At 40.6% G+C, this 19,540-nt stretch overlaps 1 protein-coding gene across 2 annotated transcripts in view; it reads right to left on the bottom strand.

The window, feature by feature from the left end:
* Nucleotides 1-4,035: 4,035 nt before the first annotated feature.
* Nucleotides 4,036-19,540, bottom strand: part of LOC136831231 (sulfhydryl oxidase 2-like) — a 99,169-nt gene continuing 83,664 nt past the window's right edge. For both annotated transcript variants that reach the window (XM_067091286.1, XM_067091268.1), the window contains exon 7: nucleotides 4,036-4,383. In XM_067091286.1, coding sequence (XP_066947387.1) covers nucleotides 4,293-4,383 — 91 coding nt within the window. In that variant the 3' untranslated portion in view covers nucleotides 4,036-4,292. The remainder of the gene's footprint in view (nucleotides 4,384-19,540) is intronic.

The following is a 19,540-nucleotide window of genomic DNA, read 5'->3' as shown; positions in this document are numbered from 1 at the left end:
ATGTGTAAATAATAATCTCTTTCGTTTCTGTGTCCGTTTTCTAGAAACTTTTTATTGTCCAATTTGGCGATGTTCGATGCTTTTATGTTTTTTTTATGTTGTTAATACGAGATATTACTTTCCCCTTTGTTATCTATAGCTCACACATTTCCTTGTTTCTACTGAAGTTTGATGCTGTATTCTGAGTCCTCTGGGTTTTTCTTTCTCAGAAAAGTTTTTCGTGGGGTTGTAACTAGTATTTCTGGCTAGCTAGAGCCTTCAAAATTCTGTGTTATTTGAATTTGATTTGAGGATCCTGTTGCTCGTGGGCGACAGTCCTTGTTCTCAGATATTCTTTGCGTTAAGGTTACTCTTTGTTTTAAAGGACGGTTTCCGATCAAACACGAAAACTGAACTCTGAGAAAATAATCGTATTGCTAAGCTAATTCAAAAGCTATTAATTCTATAATAAATATTCAGAGGAATCATGCTGAGAAGTGTAAGCGATTTCTGTTTAGTCTGAAAAACCGAACAATCTCAAACTTCTTATTACAAAGGATTTTTAAGGAACTGTGAACTTCTTTCAAGTTTTACAGTGCATAAATTTACTGGCCACTGGAAATTTTCGTACATCATCAGGAACACCTTGATGTATATACTGTATAACAATCTTCTTCGTTTTAACGTGCTTTTTTTCCCATTTTCTATGCGGGGTAAGCACGATGCCTTCTGTACGAAGGACTTTGATTTGGCGTTGGGGTAGGCCGTAGCCTCGATCGGCTGCCCTGCCTGACATCGCTTAGACCCCGGTAATGATGTGTACGTGTATCCCTTTCTCCCAAGCAGCGAGGAGAACTGGGCGGGTAGGTCGACAGTTCGAGACGTGTGAGGTGTCTGTTATGTTTTTAGAAGATTTTGGAGTGGCTTTGTTTATGTGTGTATTAGTCTGTAACACCCATTTGCTTTTCAGCAAACCTATCCGTTGATTACATACGTAATCCCGGGGTGTCTACACAGATAGCAAAGTGTCCGCCTTCACTGACCAGTCGGCTGCGGATTTGAACCCACGCCACGGACCTCTACGAAGTCCTAGGCCGCTGCTCTACCGACTGAGGCTCTATATATACTGTATAACAATGTCGGAGCCAATTTCACGCCAGACTTCAAAATCTGAATATGAGATTCCAATGTCTCCTTACTCGAATGATCCGAAAATGTTTTCAATGGTCCATATGATTTGGTCTTTCACGTCTCACAATGATATACTAGATTTCTGTTTAGCTGTTTTTACTGAAATGTCTTCTTGCGCACAGCAGTTAGCTCTGATAATACCTTGATCAACAGCAGACGTGATTCCGTCAACAGAAATGATAATTCAAGCTAAGATCGCACAAACAAGTTCTGCAGTAAAATATTTCATAGTTGACTGTCATGTCCATGTTAAAATCCTTCTTTTGAACACCTTTATTTTATAACCGTTTAATTCCACATTGTAGACAAAATCTCTTATATCGAGACTGAGCACTAAAATTACTGTGCGACTTTCAGTATAGGCCTGAACCCCGTAGCGGGGTAGTGCCTTCAGTGCACCTCATGCGGTACACTGTAGGCATTACTTAAGGTTCTTTGCAGCGTCCTTCCTTAGGCCCCTAGCTACAACTCCTTTTATTCCTTTTACTGACCCTTCGTTTATGTTGTCTTTCTTCCATCTTACTTGCCAACCCTCTCCTAACAATCGTTTCATAGTGCAACTGCTTTGAGGTTTTCTTCCTGTTACACCTTTAAACCCTTTTTTCAGCGCTGAATGATTTCATGAGTACTAGCGCTTGGCCTGTGGCCTAAACTTTATATTTCAATTCCAATTCCAAAATGGGTCTGAAGATTATTAGGCAAAGAAAAAGTGAAACGCAATTTTTTTTTTTTATTTATTAAGCATTTTTGTATGGAAACAGTATTAAGCCACCTACATTTTAGTTATATAATACCACTATATAGTCTCTGCATGAGGGTTTGGTGAAATAAACTTAATTCTCTACATATATAAAGGGTAACTATTCCTCATACAAAATAACGAATATAAGACGAAGTTTGAGCAAATTGCAAGTGGTTTCACTTGACCATTGTAAGATGAGATAAAGAACAGTTAATTTTACTTCATATTTAACAATATTCAGATCACCAACATGAAAATATATTACGAAGTAAATGCAGAAATTAAATATAATGGTTAGGCTACTTGATATGTTAAAATTATGCTGTTATGCATCAGTGTTAATATATTTTATGATATACAGTAACATGCAACATGAATAAGTGTTTTATAGTGTATCATCACTACAACAAATGTTCATACATTAAAATTCGCACCTATATAATAATTCATTTCATACCACTTCAGTCTACAGTGAACACTTTTAATTACTGTGCTGCTCAAAACCAAACCAAGATTTTACACTCACTACAGCTTGCACAGGTATCACCAATAAGTAGAAGATCATCTTTGGTCATGGTTATTTTCTATCGGTCTAAATTCATCCCATCAGTTAAGCCTAGGCCTAGGTTAAAATCTGCCACCCCACCACACGTAAATTTTGCAATTCCAACTTCATGTAGTTAATTATTGAATGATATTAGAGAATGGCGTGGTTCCACGAACCCTTCAGTGGTTGGAACAAAATTCTCTCAACTAGACTGCAATGGTTTCCCCTTTAGATCAATAGTGCATCCATGAACGTTGTACACAGGCGTGTGCAAGTATGTGAGGATAGCGACTTGCTTCATACTGTCATTACAGAAGATGGCTTCTACATACATTATTAATCATACTGTATATGTATATATATATATATATATATATATATATATATATATATATATATATATATATATATATATATATATATATATATATATATATATATATATATATATCGAAACTCGTTATAGTACAAATAAGCTACCGATTCTGAACATTGAGTTCTTGTCTTACACCACTTTTCGTAAGTTGTTAATCTTTCAAATCTTGATATTTATTATCTCGGTATTCTGGTCTTGTTCATCATCATAATCCTGATTTATATTTGGAGGTCAATCGTAGGTTATAGCTTTATGGCCTCATGAGTTCTATATCGTGACTGGTTTTGAACAGATATGGCTTTAATTTCCTTGAATACCCTAAGGTTTTCCCAATACCAGCTCTTGGAGCGGCGTAATGTATAATCAAAACATCGTTTAGCTACCTTTTAGGCCTACCAAGTAGCATATTTGGTTGTTCTTGATCATTTATTGAAATAAGAAAATTTTTAGAAATTTGCCGAATTACTTCCTGCCACATGTTTAAGTTATTAACTTTCATTCGAACAAAAAAATTTAAAAAGCAAATTTAATATTCTGGCAACTCGTTTGCCTACTATAAAAAAAATCCGTAGCGACCTTTCTACTTGAAGAAATTGTTATAGAGTACAGATCCAGTTTTAATTGATGTTTTAATAGATTATGAATGATTTCATGTAATGTGCCTCTAATTAGGAAGAATTTCCAATTCCAATTACAAGATTCCAAACATATCTAAAGATATATCTGCTCCCAAGAACAGTGATAATCTGGACATAGACATACTGTTATGGTTATAATTAGTATCATTCGAAACTGAGCTGAGCACATTCTCTATTATTTTACTATCCTGTGAAGAAATGACTAAAACCCTTACTCCTATATGACAAAAACTTCCCCCTGTATTCAGTCTTACGCTACGCAGTTAATGATGGGTTTGTTCAAACAACATGGTTCTCTAGTAACAAAAACTGACCTAAAAAACGTATGAAGAAAAATGAATAAATGAGATTCACTAGCAGAAAACTAATCCAGTCAGGTATACATATATATTTTTTTCCTCAGCGAGCGTACCGCTAGGCATTACCCTTCCGGTATCGGCAAATATTTTTGGTGTGAGGTTGCCGGTCCATTCCCTGCCCCATGGATGTTCCAAGATTTACACTGATGTATATACAGTATATATATATATATATATATATATATATATATATATATATATATATATATATATATATATAAAAAAATAGGCATGTCTTAAAAAATTAAATACGGAAGGCTAACACCTAGGCCTAACCTCCTGGGAAAAAATATACATTTATATTGTTATAGACATTAAGAGAATAGTAAGCTTCAACATTACGAGCATTTATGCCTTATGTAGATACCGTAAATACAGACCACGTATAAATGTGAGTATAAGTAAATGAGTGTTTGCATTTTTTACTTTTCAGATGATGGTTGAAAATACCTCTTGTCAATTATGCAACTTCTTCTTCTTTCTTTTCTTCTTCAGCATCAGCAACTTTTACTTGAGGGTCCTCTTGCTTGCAGATCATGTTAGTACCTTGTCTGCATAACGAGTCAAAATTGATTAGTTCTTCTCATTAAGAAAACCGTCTCATCTCACTATTTCAGTTAATTTTCAACATAAATGTTATACCAGGATCACATAAAATTTGATGAAGGTAAATGACCACCAGTAACTTATAAAAAAGAAAATGAAATATCTAAGAGTATATTGACAATAATGTGCAGTCATGCTCTAAAAATTATATTTGAAAATAAGAATCGCTCATCAAATACCACATTGTACTGTTGATTACATTTGTTCTAACTTTCAAATAATAGCAAGACATTATTTTTACAGAGCATGTGGGCTATCACATGTCTAATGAAGTCAAACCATTATTGTCTCCTCGCAATATACAAGGATCATTTACGCCATGCGAAGTTTGAAAAAAACGAAGACAAAAAGTGAAAAGTAACTCTTCTGTGCAGTGATCGTGAGAAAGTGCTTATAACAGAAAATAGAATCCCGTAAGAACTTTTTGATTTCTGAACAGTGTACTGAAAAACTTGTACTACTGCGAAAACTCTCGTTTCTAGTTTTAATAGTCAATACAGTTGTGAATATACGTATTAAACCGTGACGCCTTTTTCTAGAACAGTGAGAAACATTGATAATTATAGATATCATAATTGTGACAGTGATATGAAGTAGGGAACCGAAGGCAGACCACGTTGTCATGGTAACAATTTCTCTGGTCATTCGGTGTCCCTCGCGTTCGCAAACATAGCCCACTTGCCATTACTGAATAATCTTTTGCTCGCCCAGTACATTGTTTTCAAGCCCCATACGTTTCTTTAGGGCTCAGTCTTTGTTCTTTACTGCAGTCACCACTGAACTGCGCCTTTTCCAGTTTCCACCCCAAGAAAAAGTGAAGAGAAGATGAAGATAAAGAACTATCCTGCAAATGTGACGTCATGATGTGTCTACAGTTGTCATACACAAATAGAAAGTGAATGGCCAACCCATAATGCGTTTAAAAGTAATGGTCCAAATTCACTTCTCCCTCGTGTGTTTTTGTTTCCTGTTTTCACCTTCTTTCGACAGATCTGCAAACAAAAGTATATTGGCTGGAAATTGAACACTATCTGCTTACAGAAGCAGACACTGTAAAACAGCAAAGGGAATAAAGCTTTGCACCTCACAAAATGTATGGCACCAGCTGTGTTGGTGAAGTGAACACTGAAGAACAGGGAACCAGGTAAGAACCTGGCACGGGCTCCTGCTCTTTTGATAAATCTGAAAAAATGAGCAGTTTATATACTTACAGAAGCAGAGATTCACGATTTTCTCAAAATTATATGGGTCCGTATCCCCTAAGATATTTTTGTTTATTTACGTTCCCCCTTTATTCCCCCCCCCTTTTTTTTACAATCTCTGCTTCCGTAAGCAGATAAAATGCTAATATTTTCATTGTTTTCCACGATTCAATAAATATTTGATAAAGCTGTGTGCTGATCTTGACTTTACGCAATGAAGTGAATTTGGACCCCTAAACTGTAGGACTACCAAGTTTAAGAGGCGAGTTTTAGGAAATTTAGGCCAGTCTTACAACAGCCTATGCCTTGTCAAAGTGAGGCAGTTCTAGCTGGGAAAGCAACCCAATAAGGAATAGAAGGTAAAAATTTACCCCAAATCATTATTGCATTTCAGACTTGAAGAAAGAAAATATGATTTTCTTGTTTTAATGTGTTCTTTGAAAGTTTCTGACACTCGTTTCGTTTACATAGGTTAGTAATTATAAGAGATTGTGGATCCCACCCACATGTCCTACAGTTCGGGGACCACAGTGGGAAAGCCATGTTTTTGGATGAGGAGTAACTCAAGATGAGTAAAATACAGGTTTTGATTTAACCTAAACTAACCTAGGGAGCTGTGCCCTAACACGGCATCTTCAGAGGCACAATTGTTCCAGATCAGAGATTGCCCACTTTCATTTTGTCATTACCTGGTTATTGTGATAAACTTGGGAAAATTTTATCTTTGCCCTGAGCAGCAGGAAAAGTACCTGTGGGTGCTCATAGATATGGCATCAGCAAATCTTTCCCTTGGACTCTTGTATCAGCATGCTCAGGAAGGTTGCAGTGCAATTTTTGTTGCTATAGGAACAACCAGCTGAGCTTTAGCCACCAGTTGGCCTTGGAGAAGTGCATTTTGCATGGGTAACCCTACCTGCACTCATATTGGTAGTTGCTACGGCACTGGTCAGCACCCTTGAATAGAGTTCCCTTCTACTCTACATCTCTTGATTTATATCTATACAGATACACTGAAAGAGGATTGGGGCACATATCTGAATGGCACGCTTGTCTGTGGTGAGTGGGTGGAAGGTGAACATCACGTGCACATTGATGTTTTGGAAATGCTAGCAGAGTTGCCAGCCCTGTGAGCATTCAATGTACATGGTCACTTGGTAGTGTTGATGAGCAACAACACATGTAATGGTATATGTCAGTAAGCAGGGGGGAAATTGTACCACTTCACTAATGATCTGCTCTCCAATTCCAGGTCCCAGGTGATGAAGGATCCCTTCCAACATCCCTGGGACATTCTGGAGATGTATGCTTTCTGCTGTTCCATCTGATATGCCTAGTGATCAATCGAATGAGGCTGACAATGATCCTGCTGCTACCTCAGTCCCAAGCTGATTGGTTTCCTTATCTACTGGCTGTTTTGGTTGAGGCACCCTGAGAGATTCTCCTGTGGCCCACTCTTCTTGGTCAGCCACATGTGCTGAGGTATCATCAGGTGATACAGTCCCTCCAGTTAGCTACGTGCTTGGAGGTTATCCAGCAGCGTTTGCAAGAGAGAGAGGCTTTTCTTGCAGGACTGTGCAGGAGATGTCAGTACCTGCGATGATCCTCATCTAATGTATACAGGAAAGTGGGCCATCTTCTGCGATTGGTGTTGTAAAAGGGGTCTTTTGGTGTGAGCTTCAATTCAACAGATCGCTGCCTTTTTTGATTCCCTCCCTTGGGGACTTTGGTGGTATTGACACAGACAAGATGGTTACGTCTAGTGTGAATGATAAGGTAAGATATGAGAAGGATCTGGCATCTTGGGCCAAGTGAGCTGCATAATCAAGCATCCAGTCTTAGAGCATGGGCTGTTGTGATGCGACTTCTCCACTCTCCCTTTTAATGGGTGGGGGATATACAGTATAGTTATAATCTAACCCATTATGCATTTTAGCTAGATTGAGCTACTTGGATCACCTTTTGTAGGGTCATACTTAGTTCTCTAAGGGTTTTTCTTTTTTTTTTGAACTAGATCCCAAACACTTCTTGCTCAGGCTGAGGCTCTATTGCTCAGACATCCCTTGCTCCCAAAAGCAAAGTGTAAGGATGGTGAAGGCAGGTGAGATATTACCAAGTTTCTACAACCATTTCCAGTGCATAAAAAACTCTGGCTTGTATACCCAGAAAAAAAAACAATTTACTTTAGGCATTTGTTATTATCTGGGATGAATGTTACTTACAGTTGAAAATTAGCTTACATCTTTATGCTGTTAGGTGTAATCAGCATTCAAAATAAAAAAAAAAAATGTCTGCCTGACCCAGATGGGCTGACCATGAATCACCTGTTTCGCACCAAGTGGTGTTGGAATGTTTGTTCTTGCTAGAATTCTTCCTGCCGTTTCCACAGTCATACATTATTATTATTGTAAATTTTGGTCCATCACAGTCATCCTATTTGACTGGGTGGATTTTATAGTGTGGGGTTCCAGGTTGCATCCTGCCTCCTTAGGAGCCCATCACTTTTCTCACTATGTGCGCTGTTTCTAGTAGCACACTTTTCTGCATGAGTCCTGGAGCTACTGCAGCATCTAGTTTTTCCAGATTCTTTTTCAGGGATCTTGGGATCGTGCCTGGTGTTTCCACTGGCATATTCCATATCCTTCTTATTTCGATTTTCAGGTCTTGATACTTATCAATTTTTTCTCTTTCTTTCTCATCTACTCTGGTGTCCCCATGGTATTGTGACATCAATGAGTGATACTTTCTTGTTGATTTTGTCAATCAATGTCACGTGGTCTATTGGCATGTATCACCCTATCTGCTCTGATACCATAGTCCCAGGGGATCTTTGCCTGATCGTTTTCTATCACTCCCTCAGGTTAGTGTTCGCACCACTTATTAATTACTGCAAGCTAGCTGGTGTTTCTTGCACGGGTTCCAGTGGAGGGCTTTTGCAACTGAATCATGCCTCTTTTTGTACTGGTTCTGTGTAAGCACCGGACATTCGCTTGCTATGTGGTTTATGGTCTTGTCTTTCATATTGCACTTCCTGCACAAATACAAATGACCTAAAACAGGTTGCATTGATTTTATCACTTATAAATATATGAGGCCTTACGAACAAGATCTAACTTTCGCACAGCATTTGCTGAAACTTTCAGTAGATGCTTCTCAAAAGTTAGATGTGAGTCAAAAGTTATACTGTACCTAGAACAGTTAAAGCTTCAGACTTATTCAGCAAAGTTCCATCCACCTGATGGGGTGGGGAAATCTGTATGAGATCTGCTAATCAATGATGTTTTCATTTTACTGGAGTTCAGCCTCATACCCCACTAAGTAAGTATACCTTAGTTTTACCAGACCACTGAGCTGATTAACAGCTCTCCTAGGGCTGGCCCGAAGGATTAGACTTATTTTACGTGGCTAAGAATCATTTGGTTACTTAGCAACGGGACCTACAGCTTATTACTACACCATTCCCTGATCTGGTCCATTTCCCGATTAAGGCTGAGGGTAGCTTCATTTCTCATAAGTGGAGACTTTACTACACCCACAAGTGTTACATCATCGGTATACTGAACAATCTTGTTTTCCAGGCCAACAACCATATCACTTATACTGTATATAGTAAAAATAACAGTGGACAAAGAACACTGCCCTGTGGAATTTCAGACATAACAGGTCTTAGTTCACTAATGATCCCGTCCACAGCAACTCGCTGCTGCCTACCTGTAAGGAAATCTTGAAGTAGAAGCAGTCCCTGGGTTACAGCCTACTCGGCTTACAAAGTTCTGAGCTTATGACACTCTTCAAATATATTCATAAAAAATTATTTCCTGGGTTACAACGCATGTTCCGGGGACACGGCCCCAATCCGATGAAAGAAATGTGGCTCCAAAATGGCAGAATGGGCAAAATTTGGAGTTTTTTTTGATGAAAAACTCAATAAAAATGCAGGTTACATAATTTTCAAGACACCCTAAGGATTAAAAGTAAAGTTTTCTTACAATTTTTTATGATTTTTGGCTTACGACAATTTTTGGCTTATGACGCTGCGTCAGAACATAACCCGTCATAAACCGGAGACTGCCTGTACTGTAATCCTAAAACATATCCACCCACAATGAGATTCTGAACTGAATAAATAAGTGCCTTGTGATTTAATAAATCAAAAGCAGCACTAAAATCTATTTGATTTAATCTGCGCTCAAAACCCTTATTAAGGTTCCCTTGCAAATATCATGTCAAGTCTAAAAGAACACCGCAGGCACCTAAACGCTTCCTGTACACTGTATGCATACTGACTATCAGGTGACAATCCCTTAGATTCCACATACAGTACGTATTTATATAGTGGCTTAAAAACAAGTTTTTCAGCAACTTTGGAGAGCAGAGGGAGAGTAGAGATGGCCTGTAGTTACTGCAGTCTACAGATATGCCACTCCTTGGAACAGGCACTGTATTACTAAGGTTTTGTTCATCTGCAAAAATACCATGTCAACATAAAAATCTATAGAATCTACTAATTTTGGGAGACAACACGCTAGAAACTTTTTGTAAAAAAGATTATCTAGAATTTTCTTAACATCACTAGAGCAAAAAGCAAATTTTGTAAGAATAGGTTCAGGATGAAAAGTATCAGGGAGAGGGACTTCCTCAGCTAATTGCTTAGCTTCAAAAGCTCGATGAAGCAGTTCAGCCTTTTCCCTAAGGCCAGTAACCAATCTACCATCATCTGTTAGTATTGGTGGAATGGAAGAAGAGCCTGACCCAAAGATACAATAGATGATGCCAGGTTAGTCCACCACAGATGAGGCTGAGTAATTCCTTCAAGTTTCCTCTTTAATGAATTATTGTAATTTTTCTTGGCTGTATGGTAAGTTCTACTCGCAGCAAAATGGGTGTAATTTCAGTTGAATTTGGCCTGTTTGTCATGGTAGGCTCATCTACTGTACATGTATCATCAAACCATGGCAGGTCATTTGTCCTAAATTTGAATTGGCCGTACTAATTTTGAATACATGTATATTTTGACTGATTTTCTGCTGAATGGTATTGTGCTTGTTTTCTGTTTTGCATGATGTCATCTACAGCAAGCAGAAATAGAAGTGTTCTGTAGGGACGAGGTTTGTGTAGACCGAATTTATTAGGTTGAGCTTGATATTTGTATAGTGTGTTACCTGTAGGGGTAATGATTGTGGTTTTTCTTGTCATTGTGAAAATTGTAAGGAGATGATTAATCAATTTGTGAAACATTTTAAGATACAAGAGGCTGATAGATTGCATAGACAATTAGGTAAGTCTGGCTATCAGTCTTGGTCTTTTCCTTCTTCTGGAGTTGTTCCTCTCTCTTTTAGCTCTGTCTTTTCATGCTCCCCTTTTGGTTCATGGGAAATAGATAGATAAACTTGATGATATAAGTTTACTTTTATTGTCTGTTAGGCACTTGACTGAGTATATTATGGGTAAGGACTGTAGTGTTCTGCATAGTGATTGACCTTTTTCGGTTTCCCTCTGAGAGAGGCGTCAGGGCCTTTATCTGATGAACCAAAGCATGTCTCAGGATAGAGGTCTGTGCCCTTCAGTGCTTCTCTCTCAGTTGACTGCCATCTTGAAATTGACTCATTCTCTGAAAGATTTGTTTGGTTAAGTGCTTGTTTCAGTCGACTCCGAGAGGTTTTGAGTTTTGCAGAATGAGATGAGACAGATGTTATTCAAGGAGGCAATCAAGCCAGTTTTAGACAAGTCACAAGTTTTGCAATCACCCTTTTCTTGTTTCCAAGGCCTTAAGGGGCAGGAAACAGTATTGGATGTTTCCACACTCAGCAAGTTCATTCATCTGACTACCTTTTCAGTGGAGCCAGTTAGTTGTTCCTACACAAATACAAACCTTTGGTCTTTACGAGTCTAGGACAATTACCCCCCATGGACAATTACCCCCATGGACAATTACCCCCGAGGACAACTACCCCCTAGGACAACTACCCCCCTAGGACAACCACCCCCCTTAATTAAATTGACGTTAATCTCAGTAAATGCAATTAAATAGTTTTTGCTTTTAAGTACAATTAAATAGTTTCTGTCGTTACTTACTCTCTCATTTGCTTTAAGTGCAATTAAATAGTTTCTGTCATTACTTACTCTCTTTAATTGTTCTTAAGTGCATTTAAATAATTTCCGCTATTGTTTGGGATAATTTTTTTCCTAAATGTTTTCAAGCTGACTCTCTCTATTTTCTTTGCATTAGTGAAACCGCTGAGATCCCTTAAGCAACATGGAATTTATCAAAAGTTCTAGAGGAAAAGACAGACTAGTGCTTGATGGATATTTATATGTTAAGCAGAAAGATTTGGCTAATGGTTTAGTGTCGTTTTGAGTGCGAAGAAAGAAGAAACAAAGCCAGTTGCAAAGCTAAAGTAAAAGTACATATGCAGCAAAGCGAAGTTGTCGGTAGGCTTCATAGCCACACCCATGCGCCATCTCAAGCAAAAATTATAGCTGCGAAAACTATCCAAAAGGTCAAGAAGCGAGCCATCGAGACCGAGGAAACACCGCAAGTAATTCTTTCTGAAGCTTGTAGCACCATTGATTAAGAAACGGGAGCAACTCTACCACTGATTCATCATTTAAAACGTAACATTAGACGCCATCGACAACGTTTATCTCTTTCAAGACCGTTGCCTTTAAATAGCCAAGAACTTGTTTTAACAGATGAGCAGACCAAAACACAGGATGGTCAAGATTTTCTGCTTTTCGACTCTGGGACAGTTGAGAAACGAATTCTCATCTTCGGAACAAAGAAAAATTTGGATTACCTAAGTCAAACGTCACATTGGTCGCTAGATGGAATGTTCAAAACAGTGCCTACAATCTTTTCACAATTGTACACAATTCATGCATTGATAAATGATCGTTCAGTGCCTTTAATATACGCTCTTTTGCCTGATAAAAGCCAAACAACTTATTCGAACTTACTGGAGCAGTTGAAACTACTGAAACATGATTTAGCACCAAAGACTATAATGGTAGACTTTGAAAAAGCCATGATTAATAGTTTAAAACTGGCATTCCCGCAACCGAAATAAAGGGATGTTTTTTTCACTTTTGCCAAAGCATATACAGGAAAATTCAGTCTCATGGATTTCAGCAGCGATACCAAGATGATAGAGAGTTTTCCATCGCGATGAAAATGATAGCCGCTTTAGCTCTAGTACCGGCTTGTGATGTTGATAAATCATTTGAAACCCTGTGTGAATTTCTCCCCCCTGAAACATACGAAGTGCAAGACTACTTTGAAGACACCTACTTAGGACGGCCATGTCGAAGAGGACGACGGCGCGAACCATTGTTTGGAATAGAGTTATGGAATATGTATAACAGAACTGCAGATGAACTTCCTAGAACAAATAATGCAGTGGAAGGGTGGCACAGGAGTTCTTGAGCAAATGTTGGTTGTTGCCATCCAAATATTTGGAAGTTTATAACATATATTAAAAGAGAGCAAGGGTTACAACAAATGCATATGGTTCAATCTTTTGCAGGTTTTGCTAGACAGCCATCTCGAAAGAAATATTTAGATGTTTCAGCCCGTATTATTTCAGTTACTGAAAATTATGGAAACAGAGATCTGGTTGAATATTTACGATCTATTGCAATTAAATAATTTTGAAAATTTTTGTTATAAATTTTTTCCTAAATGGTTTCAAGCTGACTTAGTGTCTTCGGGGGGTAATTGTCCTAGGGGGTAGTTGTCCTAGGGGTAGTTGTCCTCGGGGTAATTGTCCATGGGGGTAATTGTCCACCGGGGGTAATTGTCCTGATACGGGTCTTTACATAGGATTCAGCTTGCAGGCACAAACTGGAATGGCCGTTTAACTTTCAGACAAGGTCATTAACTACTGACAGTAGGGGGAAACCCTGTCCACTCGTCAGTCTGCACTCCAACTTGCTTTCGGCCACCGTTGTGCGAAGACGTTTCTGTGCTTCTCAGCCCAACTCCCATCTGCTTTCTTTTATTTTGTTTTTTGTTGATATATTTTTGTATGATTGTTGTATGTATTACAGTATAGTTATATACAAACCCCTCGATCACTGTAGCTCTTTGAAGAGGAAACTGCTGGGTTAGGTGCTGTCCAGGGAAGGACAGACTGTGTATTCGGTTTCCTATTTTATTTTTTGAGGATCCTCAATTATTATCGTATGTCACACTGTGACATGAGTGTAGTAAAGAATCAAACCCGACTTCTTTTTTTTCAGGTGTTGTGGAGGCTGAGGGCATTAGAGAGTTATGAGCCTCTCAAGGCCTCTTGGGAAAGTCGAGTGTCTTTTGAACTTAATGATCACTCTTAGGCTAGAGGGGCTTGCCAGTATCTGCTCTGACCATGCTCCGGAAGACTTATTGGCTATGGTGTCTGCTAGCTGTAGGACTGCTCCTATTTCCTTGGTAACCCCTCATGCAGTACCGGGATTGAGTTCCCAGGTACTGCTGTGTACATCATCTCTGAGTGATGTTCTCCTCTACATGCTGTTGCCGAAGGCATGCTCGGCAGATTCAAGAAGAGGATAAGGAAGCCCTCTTTGTTGTCTTCGTTGTTGACTGCTGTTGCCTCCCCCCTTCTTCCAAAGCTAGCAAGCAAAGGAAGAGGAAGGTTGCCTCATGCTCCCAGGGTGGATGGATCTGGTCTACCAGTACCAGGCCTGGTCTCTCGCTAGTGGAAACCGCTACCCAGGGTTCTTCGAACCCCAGTGTACTGGTACTGGAACCAGTAGGCCTCTTACCCATGCCTTCAGTGCTAGCCCTGGTTTTCGCTAGCAGCACCACTACTTCCGATGCCAAGTGCATGGGTGCAACCACTACCCAGGGCCCTTTGAACCCTTTTGTATTGGTACATGCCCCAATAGGCCACCTACCTCGGCTATTGGTACCATCCCTGGTCTGTTGCCAGCGGTAACGTGGTACTGCTGTTCCCATTGCTGTCCGCACAGATGCAACTGCTACTCTTGGTTCTTCAGACCCCCAGTGTACCGGTACTGGCCCCAGGCCAGTGCCAGCCCCATTAGCCCGTCTGTCAGGGTTGGCAAAGGTCCCTGGTCTGCGGACCCAGTCCCAGCTACCAGCGCGAGCCGGTGAGGATAGGTGAACAGAGAGCATGTAGGTGCTCCTTTACCCCCCAACTCCCGCTCTTCAAGAGAATGGGCCAGGGGTCCTCGGGTGGTGGCCTGGTGACTGGCCTGGTCACTTGGGCAAGGTAAGAATGGGGTTCCCTGCTCAGTCTTCTTCCCTTGTATAAGCCTTGGCTTCTAAGTAGATTGAAGCATGCCCATGGGACAGCCCCTACTCACGTTCACGTCAGCGGGACTGCCCTCCTCCTCAGAATTTTTTCCAGCAGATGGGAGCTGGACAGGTTTGGGGCTTGGGACTGGGAATGTTCTCATTCCCATTCAAGCCCGTGAGACAGAGGCCTATGTTCCTGGTCCGGTCCGCAGACTGGACAGGACGCGCACCTAATGACTAAAGATTGCCAGGGGCTTTGGTGAGTGTTTCTCTTCTACGGAGTTACAGAGGCCTATTGTGGAGCTCATTAGAATGATACATCTTTTTAATGATTTCAAGGAAGAGACGTTATCTCTTCTTGCTCTGTGCTCCCTTGGGCAAGAGGATGCTCCTTGGTTCAGCTGTTCTTGCAAGGCACTTTCTCCACCTCTAGCCTACCAGGAGATATCATCTTCTCCCAGAGAGATTATTGCCATCTTTTAGGTTGACCCAGATCTGACTTGTCTGTGTCCTGATCTGTCTCTAGAGTGTCTCCATGTGGAGGGAGTCTCCCTATTGCAAGCAGAGGTAACGGCACCAGAGTTGACTGCCAGAGCAGCATTCCAGTTAGTCTTGTACATATATATCAATCTTTGGGTCTGTCATTGGCCAAGATGGTTTTTTCCTCGGGCCTCCAGACACCCAAGGGGAATGCAGCCCTCAAGAGACTATTTCTCTGGGAGGTAGTGAGATTATATACCTCCTCCACTTGGCAGCAAACAGCAACCTATGGGAGGCGAGTCACTGTGCTGCTTCAATCTTCTAGGTCTGTTAGTCCTGAGTTGGCTTTGACCCGTGGGGACAGACTGGTTCTTGGGTTCCCCCCCCCTTCTCTTTGTTAGAGGGAGGGAGAGGCCGCATGTGGACAAGCTTCTATGACTTCTCATAGAGGTACCGAGACTTCTACCCTGGTAGAAGATGGAGGGCGTCAGGGACGCAGCAGTTCTTCTCAGTTGCTGCTGATGGAGAAGAGTGCCTGTTGAGCCATTGGGCAAGCTTGGCAGTGGCAAGGAGCAGAAGCATGGGTAGTGGATGTCCATCAGATACAGTTCAGCTACCCTTACAGTATTTGTCATCACTCGCCCTCTTTCCGTCTTTGTCATCACTCGCCCTCTTTCTGGTCCAGAAGGACCTTGCCCCATGGGAAGAGATGAATGCAATGCTCCTGGAAGGCGCTGTGGGAGTCTTCTACCCCTCTTCGCACTGAACCGGTTTGTTCACTAAAACCGGTCCTAGATGGAACAGTCCATTCTGTTCTCAATTCCATCAGAGAGGGCGACTCTTTGCTTTTGGGGATTTGAAGGATGTGTATGTTCAATATCTACCCATCGGTCCTCCCGCAAGTATCTCCTCTTTTCCTTGGTGGGGGGGTGGTGTTCTATTTTAAGGTGCTTGTTTTGGACTCATAACCGCTCCTCCAAGGGTTCACTTGAGTGTTCATTTTTTATCTCTACTTGAGCTCAGATGCACGGGTACATCTATGGAAGTACCAGTGCGATTGGCTGGTCCTGGCGAGCTCATTGCCGCAGTAGTTAAGACAGAGATCAGCTTCTCAAGTTTTTGTCATGACTTTGGTATACAGCAGTGATCAACTTTGAGAAGTCAGATGTCATGCACAAGCAGAGGGTAGAGTATTTGAACATGCTGATAGACACGATATCTCATGTACGAGGCAACTTTCTCTTCCAGCAATTAAAGGTTATTGCTATGTTTTGTCTTCAGTTCTGTGGCACTGTAACTTGAATATCACTCATAACTTATACTATTTGAAAGAGGTCTTCCAATCTTTTGAGCTGGAAGTCCTGAAATCTTATCATTGTTTAGGATGAAATTTGGATGTAGTCCTTAAGTTTTTGATGTTACCTCAGTTTGAGCCTGTGGATAAAGCTTCCCTTAATAACTTAACTTTGAAGGCACTTTTTTTTGTTTAGCTCTTGCTACAGAAAAGCATATTAGTGGGCTTCGAACCCTTTCTGGTATATGGGCTTTGTTCAAGGGAACACATGTCCTTTTCTTCCATTGTTTAGGGCTAAAATCGATGTCAAAGTGAAAGCCCATCCCAGAATTGTGATAGTGCCTAATATACCTGCTTTAATAGGTAATGGGGTGTTAACTTAAAGCACTAAGGATTTACCTGGACAGTTTTAAACCTTTAAGAGGAGGAGTTAAGAATTTATTCTTTAGTGTTGGGGGGCCAAATATGCCTTAGTCCAAGAATGCTATGGCCTTTTTTCCCTGCTGCTTAATTAAGTAAGCACATGCAGAGTTGAATCCTGATTTTTTATTGTTTTTAAAAGTAAGTCTCATGACATAAGTGTCATAAGCACATCTTTTAACTTATAGACCTTTCACTAGAGAAGGTTGTCAATACAGCTCACTGGAGATGTAACCCCATTTTTGCCTTGCGTTAGTGTATTTGTGAATGTCGAAATTACATTTGAGAATTGTAAAGCCCTCAGTTCTATCATCCCATCGGGGACATTTTTTCCTGAACCAAATACAAGAGTAAACTTCCTCTCTCTTGCAGTTTGAGGAGTATGAAGGTACACATTGGTGTATAGGAGTGTAACTTCAAATCTAGAAATAATTGTTGTCTTCAGTGTTGGACTGTTGGTTATGGGCTTTTGACTCTGGCACAGAAGTCACTAGTACTTTATGAGATAGAATCCTTTTTCCCCTGTAAGGATCCTTTGACAAGTATGCTATCAGGAACTTGCACCCTGCTGTGGATCCATTATCTGGTGGTAGTACTTACCAGAAAGGATCACAAAGTAGGTAAGAAAGATTAGAAGCTTTTTTCCACTTTAAAATATTGTCTAAGTGGATGTTTCTTTGGCTGCACAAACACACCATCCTCATTCAATTTGGTAGTCAGCTAACTTTTAATAGTTGGTAAGATCCCTCCCAAATATTGAAAATGTTTATAATAGGGTTAAAGTGGAAACCCACCCAACCTCCTCACATCTTTAGTGGGTGGTCAGGAAGAATTCTGACAAGAGTGTAAATGTTCCAACACTGCCCGGTGGGAAACTGGTGAATATAGATGGTTCATCTGGGTCAGCCAAGCATTATTTTTTTTGTGTATGTTGAGTGCTGACAAACATAAGGGTGCGAAGATGTAAGCTAACTTTAACAGTGGGTAAGTGTCCAGATACTGTACAGCAATATGACAAATTTTTAATCAATTTGTATTTTTCATAACTAACAAACCTGCGGTTTTAACGTAGGGGAGCTTCGGTTCTTATGACATCATCTTGCCTTACAGTGGCTCTCCCCGAGACTGTTTTCAGAGCTACAGTTTCTGTGATGTCATCTCATTTCTCATCGGCTCTCCCTGCACTGTGCTCCTGTGTTCACCGTCTTCCATCCCTGGACTTTCTACATCTGTTTCTTCTGACTCTCGTTCAGACTATCTTTGACAGAGTCAAAGGTGTTTTTCTGAAGAAGTACGGCGGTACTAAGTTGCTGAAATCGAAGAAGAGACGTCAACACCATAGATCTCCTTCCTTGTCTTCATCTTCATTTCTTCTTCTTCTTCTTCGTCGTCTGTCCCATCCATTCCTGTCAGACGTTGGAAGAAGAGGGACTTAATAGTTCCTCTTCACAAGAAGTTTCGCAGGCCCTCATTGGGTTCTCTCTCTTCTTCTCCGGCAGCTGATCCTCGTTCATAAAAACACGTCTGTGTTGAACCCTTAACCAGTTCATAGCGCTTGATATGGGTTATTGTGGTTTCATCCAGGTGTTATTTCTTGTCATCAGGGAAGAAAGAAATCAGGTCCGCAATGTGGAAAGCAACCACTCTACTAATGCAGCCTTTGGACAGTGCTTGTATATAGAACTAGTGTCTGTTGCTAATGTAATGTGTTGTCAACACTGGTACTCTGAGCCTGTACTGTCTAGTACCAGTCAGACTCCATACTGTCCACAAGTACGCAGAGCCTTCCCATGTCTTTTCAGACAGGATGAATGCTCAGCCTGCTGCCCCAGTGTGTGTGGTGAGTGCAGTGGCTCCTCACCCTTGCTTCTCTGGAGTGTGCTTGTGTATAAGGTCCTTGGAATGTGCACATAAAGACTGGGTTTGGATGCAAACATGCACACACCAATCATCTTAGTGGTTCACCACAGACTAGTTTCCCTCACAAGATAGTGCTATACCCACTCTCTTGTGGCCTCTGCTAGTTTGATTTTCAATGAGCATAGGGAGCTCCAAGGGATGGATGACCAGGTTGGAACTCAATTCCATTAACACATTATCTGCAGCTTGGTTTATTTGGCTGGTGCTGGTGGTACTGATCAGTGCTGAATGGTGCATATATAAAGGGTGTTTGCACTGTATTAGAGGGGGATTGGTGAACACACCAAAGGGACTTGGGGGGATTGGTGAACACACCAAAGGGGCTTTCATGTCTCAGGTGTTCAGGGGCAGAGGACACTCCTCATCTGTGTACCAGCATTTTGGAAAGTTAATTAACACTGCTAGTCCTGCAAGCATTCCAAGACTGACGAGTCACTCCTTGCTGTTGTTAAGCAACATGTCCATAGTGACTTACATCAACAAGCGGGAGGAAGAGGACAGTTTCCCTTCAGTTGGCAAAATGGGTACACAGG

This window comes from Macrobrachium rosenbergii, chromosome 4 (assembly GCF_040412425.1).
Source record: "Macrobrachium rosenbergii isolate ZJJX-2024 chromosome 4, ASM4041242v1, whole genome shotgun sequence".
Classification (NCBI taxonomy): Eukaryota; Metazoa; Arthropoda; class Malacostraca; order Decapoda; family Palaemonidae; genus Macrobrachium; species Macrobrachium rosenbergii.
Note: the sequence above shows the minus strand (reverse complement) of the source record. Positions and strands in the feature narration are given on the sequence as shown.